This window comes from Phyllostomus hastatus, unplaced genomic scaffold (genome assembly GCF_019186645.2).
Source record: "Phyllostomus hastatus isolate PE091 unplaced genomic scaffold, TTU_PhHast_1.1 phas_contig_196, whole genome shotgun sequence".
Taxonomy (NCBI): Eukaryota; Metazoa; Chordata; class Mammalia; order Chiroptera; family Phyllostomidae; genus Phyllostomus; species Phyllostomus hastatus.
The window spans coordinates 24,139,059-24,161,655 of NW_025333709.1; the positions used below are offsets into that span (position 1 = coordinate 24,139,059).

Sequence of the window (22,597 nt, forward strand, 5' to 3'; positions counted from 1 at the left end):
GTCATAAAAGCTTCCTAGGCTATCTGCTTAGGACATAATGGTAACTCAAAATGGGGCACCCTAATTATACACACACATAGGACCTAAGCTACTCTGAATCTCAGTTTCTTCATTTGTGATGAGAAAAGTAATACTGGTACAGTCTAGTGTTGCAGTCAGGAGCAAGTAATAACACAGGTGATGGCACCTGTTGTAAGACATTAAATAAATATTCCATCATTACTATTATTTAGACAAAATATTAATTCCGCATAAAGTTAAAAAAAGATGTGAAATATCTAGGAACACAGAAAAACAAAAATGGCTTTGTATACCACTAAAACAGACTAGAAAGAAGTAACGTTAACTCACTACAGTGTTAATTTTTTTAAAAGAGAAATTAAGATATTAATTAAAAATTCTTGTTCATGTACCTTTAAAGTATACCTATGAAATCAAATTGCAGCAGTGAGGAGAAGGTATAAAATAAAGGAGCGATTAGGGACTGTGGTAAACTGAAAAGCTCATACTTCATTTAAAAAGGTGCTACTGCTCAGTTTTTGCCATTCTGCTGTCATGCAGAAACATCTGATTTTTGCCAAATCATCTGATTTTTTAAAAAAGAAAATGCAAAAAAAAAAGGAAAATGCATACATTTGAACTTTTAAACAAAATTTAACTTTTAAACTTATTCACCCATTCAGTGTTAGTAACTAAAGAGAGACAAGTCTTTGTATGAGATTTTAAAATAAAATCTATCAAATAAAACCTATTTTCAGGTTGTTAACCTACTGTTAACAACATATGCTTTAGATTAAATGACCCTACTAAAGAATGGGGTATGAACAACCACTAGAGCTTAGCTTAGTTTACATTAAGTCCATACACAGAAACCTAAAAGTTTAGTTTCTAAATCCTCCCCACCATCTATCATGGCAATCTTGTTTAAGGATTAAAGAGGCTTGACTTTTCATAGTCACACTCTATGAATAGATTGGAAGAAAATATTTTAATGCATCATACCTAGAAATAATTTGGCATGGAAACATCTTAAGGCTGTTGTTAAAATAAACTCTTATTAAACAAGTAAGACCATGTTCTCTACACATTTCCCACACAACAGAGTTCCTTAGAAGCTTGGTACCAATGTCCTTTATACCATAAAACAAATGCTTTTTATAAAGACAGTTTGAACAATTCTTAATTACCTGTACATGTTTTAAGAATTTAAAATACAAAGTTCTAATCCCAAATCTGTTTTAACTGTGTAACTAGGCAAAATATTTCATTTTATCTAAACAACTGTAATATTGATCATAATTATACCATAGTTTGAATTAAGGATCAAATAAAATACTGGAGATAAAAAGCCTTTGAAAAAGTTCAGAATAGGAAGCAAACATAAGGTGTTATCTTCTGTAAGCCAGGATAGGGGATCAAGTATCAAGTTTTCATATTTTTTTTGAGGAGTTGTAAATTTCTTGTTTAGTTACAAAAAAATGCACTCCCAAATCATTCAATAAAATTTCTGTCATTGACCTGTACTACAAAGGAGTCATATAGGTGTAGTATGTTCTAAAACAATCTAAAATTAAATACCACTTAAAAACAACATGTTTCTGAGATGCTGTAAGTCCTATATATTTCTGTATTACTGTGTTTACCTGATACTTAACTAGGTATGTTGTAATTTTGCAATGTGTGTTCTATAATCCATATGAGAGATACTATTTTATTCAAATGATTAAAAAATGTATACCTTAACTAAATATAAAAAGATAAACTGAACTCATATTTTATTCTTTCAAAGGTAAAGAAAAACTATCTCATATGCATTTTTCTCTTAAAGCTTAAAGGCCTTAAAAATCATAGTCAGTCCTACCTTCAGTTTGAATTCAAGCTGTGGCATGACAGATAATAATAAATGAGGATCTATAGCAAAAAGTTCCTGAATCAGGTCAAACACGTGTTCTGACAAGTCACTTACTGACGATCTTCCCAGCACCAGGACTTGATTGAAAAACTATAGGAGACATTAAAATAAAAATAAAATATCCACTTCATTTGAAAACTTGGATAGGTTTTTAAACAAATGTGTTAAGAAAAACTATAATTAGGCATTACATATACAACTGAAGGGGATGAAACAGATGTTTCAATTAATATATATGATAGTCACCAAAACTGATGAAATAAAATTCTAAGCATCAAATTATGAATGTTACTGAAGGAGAAAGGTAAATAGAATTGGGTTGTTAGCTTTCTTTCAAATTAAGATATTTCTAGGAATTTTAACTTTCATTAAAACAAAACAATTTAGATAGTTTATGTAATTCATCAAAGAGCATATGCTAGGATATTTTCTAATAGCAGAGAAAAATGTTTAAGCCTTAATTTATTTTATTTTTATTTGAGTGTAACCAATTTTTCCATGACTTTAGTAATAAAGAGTATTTAAAGGTGGGGATGAGTTTAAAAAAAAACACTCAGAGGAAGTCAAATACATTATGACTTGGAAGACAAAGAAAGAAAAGCTGATGCTATAAAAGCTAACTGATAATTTAAAAGGATGTTAGAAGAAAAACAGAATATAATATCAAGAAGACAAATTAAATGACACCTCCATTCCCTGCCAACACACATATATACTTAGAAAAAAGTATTAAATTTAAAAATGCTAAAGAGGCAGTTGTATGCAACTGACAGAAGCATATTATTTTTCTGATAGTATCATCAAATGATATTTCTTTTGAAGAGTAACATACTTTTATTCTAAATAGATGAAACGGTTTATAGGCTAAATAACCCTATATTGAAAGGCTCTAATACACTGAAATGGATTAAGAATTACACAACTCTGGAATAAATGTAAGCAAAAATACATACGTTGGCAATGCATGCCTCAATAGTCTGGACTGTCCTTTTCAACAGGACTTTTGCAAGGTCAAATGACTGTTTATTTAAGTTCTGAAACAATAAAAATATGCAAAGTTACAAATGATTTGGTCATAAAACCATTAGAATACGACAGTCTTCAAATCTATAAGCAAAAACTACAATGGAATCCCATTCAAGGTTTTACCCAATATTCTCTAGTCAAGTCATCTTAAATGCAGAATTTGGAAATAACACAACTATGGATCAAAAACTAAAATAATATACCATTTAGCCAAAAATCTAACCCTGTATCAAACTTAGTTTTACTAAACTCAAAATTGACCCAAGCCTTTTGGTTTTGTTTGTTAACTAACTTGAACTGGCAGTGACACCCATGTATCCTAAATACACACACACACACACACACACACACATCCTCTAAACCACAATCTTAGTACTTCATTGTCTGATCAGCGTGAGCTCTGAGAAGGGTAGACCTGGAAAGTTATCCAAGTAAAACTGTCAATTAAATTATATTTTGAAATGCTGAATACTGTGTTTGCTCTTCAAGATTTCCAATGCACTGTAACATATTAAGGTCTAAAAAAGACTAGAAAAGTATACATATTTAATTTTTACAAAATTAATGATAATGAATTCTTGTTTTGAAGAGTACCTGTTAACATCTCTACACTTTGAAGTTTTGGACCAAACTGAGGTTCATTCACCATCATTTTTCACCTCTCTCAAAAAAAGACTAGGAAGCCCTGCACTCTAGGTCAGTAGTCAGTAAACTTGACATGCCAAAAGCCAGATGGTAAACATTTTAGGCTCTGTGAGCCACAGGGTCAATGCTGCAACTACACAGCTCCGCTGCAATTGTGTGAAAGTAGTCATAGACAAAAAGAAATGAGCATAACTGTGCTCAAACTTCATTTGCATAAGTAGGCAGTGAGCCAGATTTCTGACCCTAGCTTCAGGCTTTATTCCTCTGGCAAAGGGATAAGAATAGCTCAATATTAATGCAACCTTTCTAGTTCTTAAAAGGGTATTTAGTTTCCTACTCATAAGAATACTAACTAGAATATAAACACCAAATACACTCTCCATTCCTCTCAAAGTTTTCCTTCTCTTATTTTGCCTGACATAAACTATAACCCTTTGCCATACTCTCAAAATTTTGACCAATTACAGATTCATTTGAATCAATAAAATGCAAGTAATATCTGGAAACTCAGAGAGTCAATAGAGGAAGACTTTATAATTAATCACATCTAACATCTGATAATAGGTCACTGAACCATTACAGAAAAAGAGCAGGAGAGTAAGTATCAACAGTAGGTTAGGTATGTGTACAGCCCTGGGGTGGACCTTGTGGGGAGCTAAATCCTTCAGTTTCTTAGGAGGATCTAGAAGAGAGAAAGAGAAAATGGAAATGGGGAGGAATATAAAGCTCTGAATCATCCTTTCCCCTTAACATGAACCATAGTTAATGTTAATAACTAATAGTAATCAACTAATGGTAGTTAACTGTGGTTAACATTAAACATAGTTTCTACTTCTGCCCAAATCTTTTTCTGAAAGTGCTTAAGAAATACAAATTCCTATGCTCCACATCTATGTTATAAAGGAGAAAATACATTTTCTTTTTTTAAAAAACAAACAAAAACAACAAACTAACCAAAACAGTACCCTAACCCCTTATAATTGATATGAGTGGTGAATTTGAAACATTTTAAATTTTCCAGAAAATAGGTGACCCTTAACTGAATGAAAATGTTCCCCAATGTAATATGTTAATGTATCTTCTAAAAACAATAACAGGTACAAGACTGTTGTGTGTTACTCCCTTTTATTCAGGCAGAAGTATGACAGAAATAATTATGTGAAATTGCAAATGGTGAAAAATAATTATTTTTCATATGTGTAGTACTACCTTTAAATATTAACCTTTAATATTTTCATATATACAGACCTTATGTGCAGGAATGAGGTTAATAAGAATGGAGTCCAATAATTCTTGAGTAACTCCATCACCTTCCATGATGATAGAACTCATCAAGTCTAGCATGTGCATTTGTACTTTCTTATTGTGGCTATTGCTGAAAAAAGAAACAGAAGGCAAAAAAATAAAAGAATCCAGGCATACAAAAAAATATTAAACTTCTCAGTGTAAAATAACTATGTCAGATGTATAAGGATTTCCAGTTGAGGGAACCATGCCAATAATCGCAAAGAAATTTTGGCTGTTGGTTTACTTTCTCCTTCTGTTGACTATTATAATAGCTGTAAGGTATTGCTGTAAAGTATTTTATAAATATCAAGACTTCTAAAATAAATCAAGATCTTATACAATCAGGACTTGAGCAGTAAGTTAAATTCAAAAATAGAAACGTCAACTTGAAAGAAAGACCATCTTTGTGTTCATGGCCCCAGATTTTAAAACATGATAAAAATTTAAGTACAAAAACAAAAAAAAGAAAGACAAGATAATGAAGGTAGACAGTTTTTCATTGTTTTTACCCTTTCAAATATTAATACATTGCCCAAAATAAACTATAAACACACAAAAAAACCTAAGCCATAAATTACATGTAATTTATGTTACATACATTTGTCACCAGAAGTTTTAGCTTACCAATACTCAAAAGTCTGATAGAAAATGCTTACCAGACCTTATGACTAGAAGTTGCTAAAAATGTCACCTTGGTATCTCTCAAAGAATTTTAAACAAACAAATAAAAATCAACTAAATGTAAAACCAAGAATCAGGTTTGGTCCTGCTTCCTTAGCCAGTGAAGAGTCAATTGTAGTCCTCAATAATTATGTCTATTGCTGATACAAACTTACCTAAGACCTGTTATAACTAGTAGAACATCTAGGCTTCTCTCCTTATACCTGTATATTAACTAAAGATTTGACATGTTGCCCTGGCTGGCGTAGCTCAGTGGATAGAGCACGGGCTGCGAACCAAAGTGTCGCAGGTTAGATTCCCAGTCAGGGTACATGCCTGGGTTGCAGGCCATGACCCCCAGCAACCACACATTGATGTTTCTTTCTCTCTATCTCCCTTCCTTCCCTCTCTAAAAATAAATAAATAAAATTAAAAAAAAAAAAAGATTTGACATGTCCACATTCACATTTGTGAGAACATATATGTAAAGACAAGTCAAGAGAAATGTTATAATTTAGTTATACTGCTATAGATATAGGAAAGTTTAAATCAAGACCAAACTAACTTTTAATATAATTTATCTGTCTCACCTACAGTTTTTTAAAAAATTATTGTGAAATAATATATAACAGAACTGTTGGGCACTTGTGGTAAAATGCAAAGATGAAAATTTTTTAAAGTGGTAGAAAAATTGTCAGGTTGTTAAATACAGTTTTCTGTAACTTTTAGAAAGACACTATTTTTGCATGCACCGAAAATATTCTCATATTTTCTTCTAAGAAAAACATTTCCTTGTAACTTTAAAAGATCTTAGTGTATATACACAGCAAGAAAAGAGAAAACCAGAAATGCTTAAAAAATAACTTACTTGATCACTGAGAAGAGAGTCCTAAAGAGCTGAATAAAAATTTCATTGCAATCTTCCAAATCAAAGCAGATGTTATATGATTTAACCCAAGCTAAATTCTTAAAATAAAAAAATAAAAATTATTTACACACACAGAAGTTACCCAAAATCAAATTTATTAATATAACTTAATTTTTAGAATTAAAAACCTATTTAAAGCTTATAAAAATCCAACATATAAAATTACAATTGTTAAAATAATCATGTATTCTGATCTTTAAAAAGACACATATCTGTTGGCATTAACCTTCTCTAACAGAAAAATTCTAAATTGTTGGACATCTATAACACACAAAATATAAAAAGCAGTGAAAACTAATTCAACTTAATCATATTGCTTTAGAAAAGAATAAAAACAGAAAAATGAAAATAAAGTTTCAAATAACGTAACACTTTTCCCAGTGGAATATACTCTTATCTTTTCAGGATATGAGGAGCAATAAGTAAGTAAAAGGCATTTTATTAAGTGAGATTTGTATAAAACAAAAAGGCTGATTTTACATTATAAAGTTAGTATTAAGAATGTTCAGTTCCTGGCTGGTGTGTCTCAGTAGACTGAGTGCTGGTCTATGAACCAAAGGTTCGCAGGTTTGGTTCCCAATGAAGACACGTGCCTGGGTTGCAGGCCAGGTCCCAGTTGCCTTGATGTTACTCTCACACATCAATGTTTCTCTCCCCCTCTTTCTCCCTCCCTTTCCCTCTCTCTAAAAGTAAATAAATAAAATCTTAAATATTTTTTATAGAGTGATACTTTTTAAATAAAAAAAATTGTTTTTTACCTCTAATAAATAAAAGTATCTATTAAACTGTGGACTCTTTGTATCTTCCAAACCTTTTAATTGTCTGGTAATAAACAAAAATATGTCCTGTTAAAAAAATGATAAGATATATTAATTTAGACACAAATACTTATTCTTTCACAGTACACTAATATATACATACATATTTTTTCTCTTATAAACTACAATAAAAGAAAATTCTCCTTTGGCCAAATGACATAAAACTGGCCCATTCAAAATAACTGGAAAAGAGTAAATCATATAAAATTATATCCTTTAGAAGCAAAAATAAAGAGCAAGATTTGAGGAGCCCTTGCTGGAGCTACATCTATTCTTCAGTCTGAGCATCAAGATCATGAAATGCAATGGTGAAAAGCCAGACCAGTTTCAGTCCGGCATCTTCCAGGCTCTGCTGGAGCAGGAGATAAACTTGGACCTCAAGGCCCAGCTACGGGAGCTGAACATTACAGTGGCCAAGGATACCGAGTTGGTGGTGGTCAGAAAGCTATTATAATCTTTGTTCCAGTTCCCCAACTGGTGTTTCCAGAAAATCCACGGCTGGCTGATAAACAAGTTGGAGAAAAGTTCAGTGGGAAGCACATTGTCTTTATCACTCACAGAAGAATTCTAAGCCAACTTGAAAAAGCTGGACAAAAAATAAGCAAAAGCAACCCAGGAGCCACAGTCTGCCTTGCACAAAGCAATCCTAGAGGCTTGTTCTCCCCAAGTGAAATTGTGAGCAAGAGAATCCACATGAAACTGGATGGCAGCTGGTTCGATAAAGATTCATTTGGATAAAGCCCAGCAGCACAATGTGGAAGCACAAGATTGAAACTTTTTCTGATATCTATAAGAAGCTCACAGGCAAGGATGTTAATTTTGAATTCCCAGTTTCCGTTGTAAACAAAAATGACTAAATAAAATATCATTCTCAATAGAAGTGAAAATAAAGATTATTATTGCTATAAATCTTTAGGTTTTCTCATTCTGACAGAATGACAGGTTCTATATCTTGTTACCCTTCTACAACAGAACTTACATTTTACTGTCTTCATTGTGCATCATGGAAAACAATGATTTTCATTTTGAGGATACCTGGACGCAAGTCCTTCCATTACTATTTCCTACATGTAAATAATAATTTTCAGTACCTACTTTTGAATTTGATGTGTGACTTCAAAGTTGTGTGGAACAAAAGCAGTAATAGATTAATTCCAAGGTTGTAATTTTCATGATGACAGTGCTTCATTTCTCAATAAACTTTCTTAAGTTTTAACCCAAAATAATACTAATATGGGAGAAAGTCATTTTAGGACTACTTAAAAGAACGAGTCATAAGGAATAAAATTTGTCAAGAATAAAATTATTCAAAATATGAAATCAGCTCAAGATCAATTCAAAACAGGAACTCCTCAAACATTTCAACCAAAGGAGGATCACCAAGATAAGCAGTTTTGCATGCAGAATAACTTGTAGGGAAAACCAGGCATTTGAATGTATAAGTTCTGATACACTATTGTTTTAAAAGGTGTCATTAATACACTATTTATCCCTTCAATTCAGCCATCAGGGCTTTGTGATGGGTTATCCTGAAGGTTAGATATGAGCAGAGAGGAACTAACTTTGATCTGTACTTTTCAACATCTCATAAAAATACTAGTCATGTTGTAGTCAATGAAAGTCTAAGTGAATAGTCTATTTTGCAATTTATGATATAATCTTATGACGACAAGATGAATAACACAAACGCTATGTTCCTAAGGGCAATATAAACTATGAAAACAAACCAATTTTGTAAATATTGCTATTTACCTTAAGTTTATCATGGGATGTATATGGAGCTTCTGGGGCATAGATTCGAAAGATGTCAGCCAAACAACATGCTACAAGGAGACGCACATCTTTATTGGGATTCCTGAGGAAAAATTCAGATGCAAGATGCAATGCTAGTGGGAGATACTGCTGTTTTTCATCTTCTGAGTCCTGATCCATATCCATAAAAGTTTTTACTACCATCTGTAAAATATATGTAAGAAAAATATAATCAACTCCTGATATTTACAAGTCAGTGGAGGATATACATACATATATATATTTAATTATTTTGATAACACAAGAGAGTAATCAATTAGTATCAGAGGATTCACAATCCGTTTTTGTAAATAATCATTAAGAATTTGGGTAAAGACACGAGCATGAAGAAAAACCCATTTTTGGGTAACTCACAGACACATTACCTGCATTTGCACCAAATTTATGAAGAATATAAGACTCTTATTATTCATTTTAAATCAGCCTAGGTAAAGAGTTTTTGGCATCATGTGCACAACCAAATCCATTTGATATTTTGCAATATCATCGATTATGTTTCTTTTATACTTTATTTGTTTTTAATGTATTTTATTGATTATGCTATTACAGTTGTCCCATTTCCTCCCCCTTTATCTCCCTCAGTCCTGCACCCCCAACCCCCAGTTCATCTCCATGGGTCATACATATATAAGTTCTTTGGTTTCTACATTTCCCATACTATTCTTAACCTCCCATGTCTATTTTGTATCTGCCATTTACACTACTTAGTCCCTGTACCTTTCCCCCCATTCTGCTCCCTCCTCCTCCCCTTTAATAACCTCCATTTCTGTGATTCTTGTTCCTGTTCTAGTTGTTTGCTTTTTTTTTTTTTTTTTAGATTTGGTTGTTGACAGTTTTGAGTTTGTTGTCATTTTACTGTTCATTGTTTTGATCTTTTTCTTAGATGAGTCCCTTTAACATTTCATATAATAAGGGCTTGGTGATAATGAACTCCTTTAACTTGACCTTATCTGGGAAGCACTTTATGCCCTTCCATTCTAAATGACAGGTTTGTTGGATAGAGTCATCTTGGATATAGGTCCTTGCCTTTCATGACTTCAAATACTTTCCAGTCCCTTCTTGCCTGCAAGGTTTCTTTTGAGAAATCAGCTGAAAGTCTTAAGGGAACTCCTTTGTAGGTAACTGTCTCCTTTTCTCTTGCTGCTTCTAAGATTCCCTCCTTGTCTTTCATCTTCAGTAATGTAATTATGATGTGTCTTGGTGTTTGCTTCCTTGGGTCCAATTTCTTTGGGACTCTCTGAGCTTCCTGGATGTCTATTTCCTTCACCAGATTGGGGAAGTTCTTGTTCATTATTTTTTCAAACTATGTTTCCAATTTGTAGCTCTTCCTCTTCTTCTGGCACCCCTATGAATTGGATGTTGGAATGTTTAAAGTTATCCCAGAGGTTCCTAAGCCTCTCCTCATTTTTATGAATTCTTGTTTCTTCATTCTGTTCTGGTTAAATGTTTATTTCTTCCTTCTGATCCATACTGTTGATTTGAGTCCTGGTTTCCTTCCCATCACTGTTGGTTCCCTATACATTTTCCTTTTCTTCACTTTGCATAGCCTAACTTTTTCCTCTATTTTGCGACCATACTTAACCATTTGTGTGAGCATCCTGATTACCAGTGCTTTGAACTATGCATCTGATAGGCTGGCTCTCTCTTCACCACTTAGTTGTATTTTTTCTGGAGCTCTGATCTCTTCTTTGATTTGGGCCACATTTCTTTGTCTTGGTGTACCTGTTACACTGTAAGGGTTGGAGTCTTAGGCATTCACCAGGGCAGGACAACACACATCACTGTGTTGTGGCTCTGTATGTGGGGGAATGTCTGAGAGGGGACAATGCCTCTTGCTCAGCTCTCAGCTGGCTTCCAGTCACTTCCCCTGCTACCCACAATCAAATTGGGCCTTTCTGGTGCTGATTCCTGGGTGGATAGGTTTCTGTATGTTCTAGGACCCTGTCGGTCCCTCCAAGGAACTCTCCTGTGAGTCTGGCAGTTTCTCCCACCTTTACAACCCCACAGGTTTTTTCACAGTTATAGGCTTTGAGGTTTTATTTTTCCAGGCTGAAACCCTGGGTTACACAGTCTGCCTCGCTCCCCAGTTTTTCCTCTCGGTTTATCTGCATGCAAATGTGAGACCACCCACTCCACCAGCTGCCAAGGGCCACCTCATTCTGCCCAATAGCCTCCACCTTGCTGTGTATCCTCTCTGTCCCAGCTCCTCATCTCCGCTCCTCCTACTGGCCTGGATGAGTATTTCTTCTTTAACTCCTTGGTTGTTGGACTTCCATACAGTTCAACTTTCTGGCAGTTCTGGTTGTTTTTTGTTTTTAAATTTGTCGTTGTCCTTCTTTTGGTTGTGCAAGGAGGCACAGTGTATTTACCTATACCTCCATATTGGCCAGAATTCTCTTTTATGTCTTGATTTAGGCTCCTTAAAACTGCTATTTTATTTTATACTTTAAGAGGTTTGCAATTTTCAACAGAAAGCCCTGTTTAAATGTATTTATGTAGCTGTACTTCTTTTTAAACGCTTTAATTATAAAATAACCTCTCATTTTTTATGGTTACAAAATTAACAAATGTACATTTTAGAATGACTTTAAAGCACAAAAAAGTATAATTTTAAAAATTCATAATTTCACAATCAGTATTTTATTTTGCTGGTTTGTTTTCTCTGTAAAGATGCAAATAATCATCCACTATAATTATTCATTTATCAAATCATGATTATTCCCTCAAGCCTTCAAATTTCTTTAAATAAAGCAGACTTTACCTAACCAGTCACCATCATCAAACACTGAATTTATACATCTATTTCTGTGTTGCCAAGACTTTTTATCATGTGTTGAAATGTATCAAATATTTTCTGTGCCTATTTAAGTAATCATTTCCCCGCTAATTCTTTTAATACCTGTCATAATACTTTGTGTATTGCTAGATGTGATTTGCTATTTATTATACAAGGTGGGGCAAAAGTAGGTTTATAGTTGTTTATATGGGAAATAATATGACAGTAAATAACAATACAAGAAGAAACTGTTTCACACAGAACTGTAAACCTACTTTTGCCTCACCCAGTATTGTTTCAGTTTTTGCGTTTATATTCATGAAATAAATTTAAATATAGTTTCTTTTCTTAAGACAACCATGTCAATTTTAGCACTGAGGTTATAATGGCTTGAAACAAATTGGTAAGTGATTTTTCTTTTTTTCCTATTTTATAAAAAGTTTGTAGTAAGACTGGTTTTGCTTAATCCCCACCACAATTTCTTTATCCATTTAAGTGTTGATGGACACTTAAGTTGTTTTCATGTCTTGCCTATTATAAATAATGCTGCATACGTATGTGTGTATACACACACTGATTATAGACATACACACAATGAATTATTATTATTCAGCTACAGAAATAATGAAATCTTGCTACTTCCAGTAACATGGACAGACCTTAAGGGCATTATGATAAGTGAAATAAGCGAGACAGAAAAAGACAAATACTGTATGATCTATCTTATATGTGGAATCTTAAAAACAGAACACCAAGCTTCTAGACACAGAGAACAGACTGGTGGTTGACAGAGGTGGAGAGTGAGAGGTGGAAGAAATGAGTGAACTATTCCCAGTTTCTTTTTTCATTTAAATAAATGGAATAATTTATAATTTCAAAAAAGAAACAAAGAAATCCTACACCTGACCAGGAAAAAAAAAAACACCCAGCAACAACAATAAAGAATCAACATACTATTTCACTGAATTTCAACAAATTATTTTTTGGGAAAAATTCAGTATCATGTTTTTCTAATAAACCACTAGAAACTACTCAAAAATATAATTTGTCCTGCTTCTAACATAGTCAGTCAAGGTTAGTAGTCTTTGATGAAGCAAGGTTACTGTTTCATATGTAAATTGTGTGGTATGGAAAAGTTCGATGCTGCACATTCACCATCCTCTTCCTGAACTCCAAACCCAATTCTTCTAAAGGCTCATTCTATCAGCTCCAAACCATTTAATAAGCATATGATATAAAACTGTACTTTTAATAATTCCTGAAAGTTTCTAAATTACAGGGAATGTTTCACTCCATTTCTATCTTAGAGATAACTAGTAGTAGTAGGGTTCTAAAAATAACCTGAATACTTACTGTAACAGAGACAATCATAGAAGCTGTTTTTAGTTTCAAGGGAACTTCCTAAGATCCTAAAATATTAAGGGTAGTCTTAAAGCTTTACAGTCTAACACCTGCACTGAGGCTTCAGAGGTCTTGACTTTTGGTTTTAACACAACCTTAGACATTCTCTAACCTGGGTACTAGTGAGGTAGAAGGACAAAATGAGTGAAGGCAACACAACATAAACCAATGAATTACTGTACAGTTTGATCCTCATATAATAGAGAAGATTTTCAATTCAGAAACAATATTTTTTATAATTGGAGTATTTATAATAGTACTTATAGCTATAACTTATTCAGTTCTTTCTATGTGCCAAGTAATATTTCAAGTAATTTAAGGTATATACTATTAACTCATCTAGTACAATGATTCCTTGTGGGAGGATTAACATCCCCATTTAACAGATGAGGAAACTAAGGATTAGTAGTTTACTCATGGGTATAAAAATTCAAATGCAGGCAATGTGATAATTACTCTTACCACTTCTTACCACTCTTAACCTATATTATATGTAGTGTAGCACAGTAGGACAAGTGGTAATGCAAAATAACTAGAGAAAATTTTTTAAAAAATAGAGCTATATATTATATAGTGCAACAGCTTTTAAGTGCTATTACTATTAAGTGATCATATTCCCAAGCCAAATAAAAAACCCCACCTTTCTCACAAGGTATTATAGTTGGTGAAGACAATGATAGAGAATTTAAATGGGAGCACATGGCAGCTCAATAGATGCCTTTAATATATTATTTTAACTAAGTGTTCTAGCTTTCCTTTTCCTTAATAAAGGTGGAACATTTGTCGTACTCTTAAAATGACCAATCATCATTATCTAAGGTCTTTACTCAAAAATGCAATGAAAAGCAGTTGGCTTTTCTTAAGGTTAAATGAATTAGAATTTGGAAAAAAGAAGGAAAGAAAGAAGGAAAGGGAATGGGGCTCAAGTTTATATCTGTGGGGAAAAAAAGCCAGATGAAATTAGTTATGGTACAAGCAGTGAGACCCAGAGGATAAGCAATAGTAGGTCGAGGGAAATTCCCCAGGGGTAAGATGAAAAGGGGATGATGGGAAATAGTAGACAGTGACAGAGAAGTGAAACTGGGCAAAGGCTCCCTAAATCAGCTGCCAGAAAATACTTCTGCCCAAAAAGACTTAATGACTGCTAGAGAACGGAAAACCAAAAGCTGGTTCTTTGAAAACATCAACAAAATTAATAAATCTTTAGCTAAATTCACCAAGAAAAAAAAAGAAGACTCAAATTACCAGATTCAGAAATGAAAGGGGGGGTGTTACTACCGACCTGAAAAGGATTATGAAGGAAAACTACAGACACAAAGAAAAGGCCAGGCCCACATTTAATTCAGATTTACTGCTAAATTCTGTACATTTCAAGAATACCCATTTCCCCCAAACTTTTCCAAAAAATAAAAGATAATGAAACCTGTCCAATTCATTCTGAGGCCAATATTCATCTATTTCCAAAACTAGACTAAGATACCACAAGAAAATTATAGATTAGTATCTCTTATATATATGGATGCAAAAATCTTCAATAGAATACTAGGAAACCAAATCCAGTAACACATAAAAAGAATTATACACTATGACCAAGTGGGATTTATGTTAAGAATGCCAGGTTGGTTTAACACTAGAAAATCAATTAATGTAATACATATAAATAAAGAAACAAAAATCACATGATCTTAATAGATGCAGAAAAAGAATTTCACAAAATCCAACACCCTTTGATGATAAAAATACTCAAGAAACTTGGAACCGAAAGGAAATTTCTCAACACAGTAAAGGGCATTTGTGAAAAATCCACAGCCAACATAATACGTAATGTGGAAGATTGGATCTTTTCCACTAAGAGTAGGAACAAGACTAGAGTATCTGTTTTCACCACTTCTATTTCACATCATACTGAAGGTTCTAGCCAGGGCAACTGGGCAAATAAAGACAAACAGATCAGAAAAGAAGTTATCTCTCTATTCACAGATTACATGATCCCCTAAGGAATCCACTGAAGCCAATTAGGATTAATAAATAAGTTTAGCAAAGTTCCAGGATACAAGATCAATATACAAAACTCAATCAAATTTCTAAATATTTGGAATGAACAGTCTAAAAATAAAATTAATAAAACAATTCCATTTATAATAGCATCAAAGAATAAACTAGGAAAAATTTAACAAAATACATACATATGAAATGAAACTTACAGTCTGAAAAGTACAAAACAGTGTTTTGTTATTTTTTTAATTGTTGTTCCAGTATAGTTTACTGTCTTTTACTCCCATCCCTGCCCACTCCCCCAGTTACAAAACAGTGTTGAAAGAAATAAAAGATCTACATAAATGGAGAAATATCCCATCTTCATGGAGCAAAAGACTTAGCATTTTAAGACGGCAATAGTTGCCAAATGAATATTCAGCTCAGTCCTCATCAGAATCCAAGCTGACTTCTTTGTAGAAATTGACACACTCATTCTAAAATTCAAATGGAAGAGCTATAACAACCCTAATAAGAACAAAGTAGGAGGATTCACATTTCCTGATTTCAAAACTACAAAGCAACAGTAACTAAGACAGTGTAAAGGTCTTACCACAAGAAAAAGATGTTTAAAAAAAATCTATACAAGATAATGGATGTTAATCAAACTTACTGTGGTAATCATTTCACAATATATGTAAGTGACATCATTTTGTGGTACATCTAAAACTTATATACTGCTGTATGTCAATTATATCTCAATAAAACTAGTGGGGAAAAAACAATGTGGCTCTGGCACAAGGATAGACATTAAAATCAATGAAATAGAATTGAGAGTACAGAAACAAACCCATATTATCAAGAGTGAGCTAATTTTCTACAAGGGTGCCAAAGTCATCCAAGGGGAAAGAATTTTCTTTTCTATAAATGGTGCTAAGGAAAGAAACAGCCGTTACAATAATAAATGGTGCTGAGACAACTGGACATCCATGTGCAGAAGAATAAACTTGGACCCTTACCTCATACCATTTATACAAATTAACAATTTTTTTTATCAATTTCAATTTTAAACAATTTGATCAAAATAGATCAGACCTAAATGTCAGAGCTAAAACTTAAAACTCTTCAAAACAGGTACAAATCTGTGTGACTATAATTTAGGCAATGGTTTCTTAGATATGACACCTACAGTATAAATGACAAAAGAAAATATATTGAACCTCATCAAGATAAAAAACATTTGTACCTAAAATGACACCATCAAGCAAATGAAAAGACAACCCATACAACACAAGAAAATTTCTACAACCCATACAACACAAGAAAATTTCTACAATGAGCTCTGGCTGGTGTGGCTCAGTGAATTGAGTGCCGGCCTGCGAACCATATGGTCGCCGATTTGATTCCCAGACAGGGCACATGCCTGGGTTGCCCTGGCTGCCCAGCTCCCCAGTGGGGGGCAGGCGAGAGGCAACCACACATTAATGTTTCTCTCCCTCTCTTTCTCCCTTCCTCCCCCTCTCTCTAAAAAATAAATAAAATATTAAACAAAAAACATCATATACCTGATAAGGAACTTGTATCTAGAATATACGAAAGGAACTTTTACAATTCAATACTAAAAATACAATGCAATATAAAAATGGGCAAGGCATCTGAATAAATATAGCTCCAAAGAAGATATACAGATGGCCATAAGCTCATGAAAAAAATCCTGACATCATTTGTCACTGGGAAAACGCGCATCAAAACTACTATGTGATACTACTTCACATCCAGTAGAGTGGCTAGGATCAAAAAATCTGAAAATTACAAGTGATGTCAAGGATGTGGAGAAATTGGAAATCTTATACACTACAAGTGAGAACATAAAATGTTCTTCTGACACACTTTGGAAAAGTATGTCAGTTCCTCAAAAGACTAAACAGTTACCATATGACCCAACAATTCTACTCTTATAGGCAAAGGAAGTTAAAATGTATGTCCATTTATATTAAGTTTGATGGCCAAACTAAGGTATGTTGATAGAGATCAGAACAGTGTCTACCTCTGGAGAGGGAACATAAGGCAGCCTACTGGAATGCCACAAATGTTATACATCATGACCTGAATAATGATTATGTGTGTATACATATATAAAAATTAATAGAGTGTCACACTTGAGGTTTATTCATTTTATGTAAATATATATTTTAAAAAGATGTAGAACACACACAGCTAATGCCACATAGGGTCTTCCACTCTCTGTAACTTTACATTTTTCAGGCTGTACCTGTGGTTGAAAATATCAGAAGAAAAAGTTAGTAAACCTGAAAATAAACTAATAGGAATTGTCCAATTTGAAGAACATATAGGCAAATGGCTGAAAAAAGTTACAGAGCTCTAGAGATCTGAAGAAAACATAAAAACATCTAACATATTTGTAATTGTAGCCTAGGAAGAGAAAAGAGGCAGAAAAAAATTTCTTTAAGATGCAATGACCAAAAATCTCCCAAATTTGGTGAAAGACAAATTTACAAATCCAGGAAGCTCAGTGGTTCCAAAGGAGGACAAATATGGGGGAAACACACACCCTAGGACATCATTGTAAAACTGCTGAAAAATGAAAGAAAAAGGAAAATATCTTGAAAGCAGCTGGAAAAAAATGACACATTACATATAAGAGAACAAAAATACATACTGTTTTAAGTTCTACTTACTGTTGATAGGTTCTATGACTTTAAACAAAATGACATAAAACAAAACTAATTTTACCATAGGCTAACTGGTAAAAGAAACAATAAGTTCTTATGACATTTTATCCACATTATAACAAAATAACATTGAAGAAAAAGATGTTATTCAAGGACCTACTATATTGCCACTGACTTCTCATCAGAAACACTGGAGAATTACATCTTTAAAGCACTAAAATTGTCAACTCAGAATTTTATATCCAAAAAGTAACATCCTTCAAAAACAAAGGTTAGATAGACATATTCAGACAAATGATGGTAATGTTTAAGCATCTGTTAAAATGCATTAAATAGCCCTGGCTGGTGTGACTCAGTGGATTGAGTGCTGGCCTGCAGATCAAAAGCTTGCTGATTTGATTCCCAGTCAGGGCACATGCCTGGGACCAGGCTGGGTCTCCAGTTAGGGGTGTGCAAGAGGCAACCTATCGATGTTTCTCTTGCACATCGATGTTTCTCTCCCTTTCTCCCTCCTTTCCCCTCTCTCTAAATATAAATAAATATTTTTAACTCATCAAATAAAAATAAAAAACAATTTAAAAACTCATCAAATAGCAATTCATCACTGCATATAAATTTCATTCTCCCATACACAGCAAACCCAGTTCAGCCAGATAAGAACTGATTTAATCCCTCACACTAACAACCTGACAAGGGAAGAGATGTTAACTTTTGCGCATAAGTATTATTTACCTCAGTCTCTGTTTTAAAAAAAAAATACATAATATCCAACATCCAATAAAAAATGGGTGGGTAGGATTGAGTGGGTCCATTGTCCAGAAATAATAAATCAACAGAAACAGATCCAGAGATGGCTCAACTGCTAAAGCTATCAGACACATACAGATGCTCCTTGACTTATGATGGGATTACATCACAATAAGCCCATTGTAAATTTGAAAATATCATATATTGAAATGAGTTTAATTGATGCTGGCAATTTCACTGCATCACTGATTCACTTGTCCTTTAAGATGGTTGAGATCATCTACTGTGAAAGTCCTGACTCATCTGTGATGGCCTTACTGACTTGCCACCTTCATGCCGGCAATTTTCTTGAGTTTCGTCTCAAGAGAAATTTCCCTTCTCTTTGTTTCTTCTCCCCAGAAGCAAAAGATATAAATGGGAGTTTTATAGACATGATGGGATTTGAACACAATAATACAATATCTAAAAAATGCTGGCAAAACAGTACACTGTACATTATCAGTTGTTTTCCCTCTATGATTTTGTGGCTGGGAGCTGTGGCTTGCTGCTGCTGCCCAGCATCACAAGAGAGTATCCTATGGCATATTACTAGCCTGGGAAAAGATCAAAATTCAAAATTATACTGTCTACTGAATGTACATTGCCTTTTCATCACTGTAAAGTTAAAAAATCTTAAGTTGAACCATTGTGAGTCAGGGACTATAAACAACTATAATTAATATGTTAAAATATATAGGGGAAAGGTAGACAACAGGCATTAACAATGGGGAATTTCAGCACGGAAATGGAAACTACATACATTAAACTGTTGAACATTATCAAACAAACTGGAAACATAGTAGGAAAAGAGAGAAAAAATGGTTAAGAAATATTTGAAGAAATAATGGTTGAATGCTTTTCAATAATAATTAAAGATAAACTCAGAGAAACCCAAACAAGAAAAATACAAGAAAAACACAAAAGACACATGAGGGCCAAAAAAGGGGGGTAATATAGAGGGTGCCGAGAGAAGTAAGTAATCTCTCTCACTAAGGGATACAGTAATTTACTCCTTGAAATGTTCTATTTAATTACCATCATATATTTGAAGCACTGCCCATTTGCAAATATTAAAGTAAAATGATAAGTAATAAAGGCACAGGATGCTTCAGAAATCCCACAAGAATAACATCATCTGTTAATAAGAATGATTAGTTTTAGAGAGCCATATTTCAAATGCAAAACAGATCAATGTTACTCACACTCCTTTTTTGGAAAAAGTAAAATGCTAATTAGTAAAATATTTATAAACTATTAATTCAACTTCTTTTTTTAAAAGAATTTATTTATTTTTAGAGAGAGAGAAAGAGGAGGAGGAAGAGAAGGGGAGAAACATCAATGTGTGGTTGCCTCTCACACGCTCCCTACTGGGGACCTGGCTCGAAACCCAGGCAGTGCCTTGACAGGGAATCAAACCAGTGGCCCTTTGGTTTACAGGCAGGCACTTAATCCACTGAACCACACCTTCAAGGCTCAACTTCAAATTTTTTTTTTTTAACTCCAACATGCTATATTTGTAGCAGTCAGCACAAAGTAGGAAGAGTAGAATATTATCAGATTTCACTGGAAACCCAGAATGTTAGATTTCAGTAGTGAATAAACCCATCAAATGAATTTGTAAGCTATTACCTTTAGAGACTATGATTAATAGGGTTCTAAATAATAGATTGCCACCAGATTAGGTAAAAGGTCATGGTATACACAGTCCCATGACTTCCAAATAAACTCAAGTGTTTTCAGAATAAAGCTAAGTTTAAAATAATAAAGGAATATTTGTTTCTGGGAAAAATTTTAACTTAAACATCCTATAACTAATTTTAGAAATCCTTTTCAGGCAAAATTTTTGAGAATAGTTAATATGAAATTTAGCAGCAGGGAAAGTAAAATATATTTCTGGGATACTCAGTGCATATTTTTTGTATCAAGATCACCTAAAGGACTTATTTAAAATGCAGGGGAAGATGCAGAAATTGAGCCCACTCCCAAATTACATTTGTTTGGGGGAGGGGAAGATTAACAGGTATCTGATTCTTAACAAAAGTACCAGCTGATATTTAAGAACTCTCAAAATCTTAGAACCACTCATCTAGATTAGAGCATGCTGATTATCTTCAAGATCTTCCATTTTAGGTGAATGCAAATCTTCTGCATCCACCTAAAATAAGTAAATTTGGCACTTAGTGCTCTACCTTAGCCAAACAAGAAAAGTAAAAATTTGGAATATTAAGAGGACAATAAATCTAACTTTGCTAGAAAACATGAGCAATATGTAAATAATAAACATTTGGGCTCTTCCATGCTAAAAAATATAGTATAGGATGTGGGGAGGGATAAATACGGAGAACACAGATGATTTTTAGGGCAGTGAAAGTACTCTGTGTAATTATTTGTCCAAACCCATGGAGTACATACCAAGAGTTAACCCTTATGTAAACTATGGACTTTGGGTGATTATCATGTGTCAATGTAGGTTCATCGTTGGCAACAAACATACCATTCTGAAGAGTGACATTAATAATGGGGAGGCCATGCATATTTGGGGAAAAGGAGTACATATCTTCGAAATGTCAATATTTTCCCCTCAAATTTGTTATGAAACTAAAACTGCTTTAAAAAATAATATTTTAAAACAAAAGTTTTAAAGGATTACTTAATGACATGGATATACTCACTATATTGTTTCATGAAAATCAATACATTTACAATATAAATAAAAAATTAAATTGTATTTAAAAAATGGGAATATAAACTTTGGGTGATGATGACACGTTCATGTTGGCCCATGGATTGAAATACATTACTCTGGTAATGGATGTGAAGTGTTGACACCAGAGGCAGGGCAAGGGTGGAAAAGCAGGGAGTTGCTGGGAACTCTGTACTTCCCACTCAATTTTGCTATGATGTGTACTGCTCTAAAAAATTAGCATCTAGTAAAAAAAAAAAAAGCATTAACAATGGAATAATAAATAAGAAAGTAGAGAAGGACACAAAGAACAATTGAGATAGCAGCAGTTATATAAGGACACCACTTTGTTTCTGGAAGGAGTTTAAACCATGTTTAGATATAACACTCTTCAGCTCAAAAGCCTGGGCGATTTTTTAAAAAATTCAAATTTCTTTCTTTTTCATTTAAGGACTTAATTATAATCCCCAAAAATCTGGTAAAATATCAATTAAAGGATGGAACTGAATATAGGAGACCAAATTATATAATATCACTCTCAAGAGATCTAAAACCAATTTTATTTTATTACTGCCTGATGATTTTTACTACTTTCTTCAAAGCTATTTAGGTAGATGGTTTGAGAAGAAAATCATTTTCTAAACTTCTCCCAGAAACGAAGCAGTCTCCTTATATACACTGAATCAATCCTTATGAATCTCAGGTTAAACATTTTAAATCAATGATTTTCCTTTTGCAGATGAAGAACTCATCTCTACTTAGTTTATAGTGGCTAGATGAAGGATATTTAACTCAACAAATGTCTGAAATTACAGGACCACTGAATTTAATTTTCAAGTATTAAACTTAACAAAATATACTTTGGTATCAGTTTACTTAGAATTCCCTCCACAGAAATTCTAGGAAATTTTGGAAAAACACACACTGATTAGGTTCCACTTATAGGTGAGATCATATGGCATTTATCTTTCACCACCTGGATTATTTCACTTAGCATAATGCTCTCCAGTTCCATCCATGCTGTTGAGAAGGGTAGGAGCTCCTTCTTTCTTTCTGCTGCATAGCATTCCATTGTGTAAATGTACCATTGTTTTGTTATCCACTCATTTACTGACGGGCACTTAGGTTGCGTCCAGCACTTGGGTATTGTAAATTATCTCACTTACAAGTGGAACCTAATCAACAAAACAAACAAG

At 33.4% G+C, this 22,597-nt stretch overlaps 1 protein-coding gene and 1 pseudogene across 2 annotated transcripts in view; one reads left to right on the forward strand and one right to left on the reverse strand.

Moving 5' to 3' along the window:
- Nucleotides 1-22,597, reverse strand: part of PDS5A (PDS5 cohesin associated factor A) — a 118,041-nt gene that overhangs the window by 75,694 nt on the left and 19,750 nt on the right. For both annotated transcript variants that reach the window (XM_045834152.1, XM_045834153.1), the window contains exons 3-8: nt 9,029-9,232; nt 7,217-7,303; nt 6,399-6,496; nt 4,832-4,958; nt 2,866-2,946; nt 1,862-2,002 (exon numbers count right to left, since the gene is read on the reverse strand). In XM_045834152.1, the coding sequence (XP_045690108.1) occupies nt 1,862-2,002; nt 2,866-2,946; nt 4,832-4,958; nt 6,399-6,496; nt 7,217-7,303; nt 9,029-9,232 (738 nt within the window). The remainder of the gene's footprint in view (nt 1-1,861; nt 2,003-2,865; nt 2,947-4,831; nt 4,959-6,398; nt 6,497-7,216; nt 7,304-9,028; nt 9,233-22,597) is intronic.
- Nucleotides 7,509-8,133, forward strand: LOC123815935 (annotated as a pseudogene).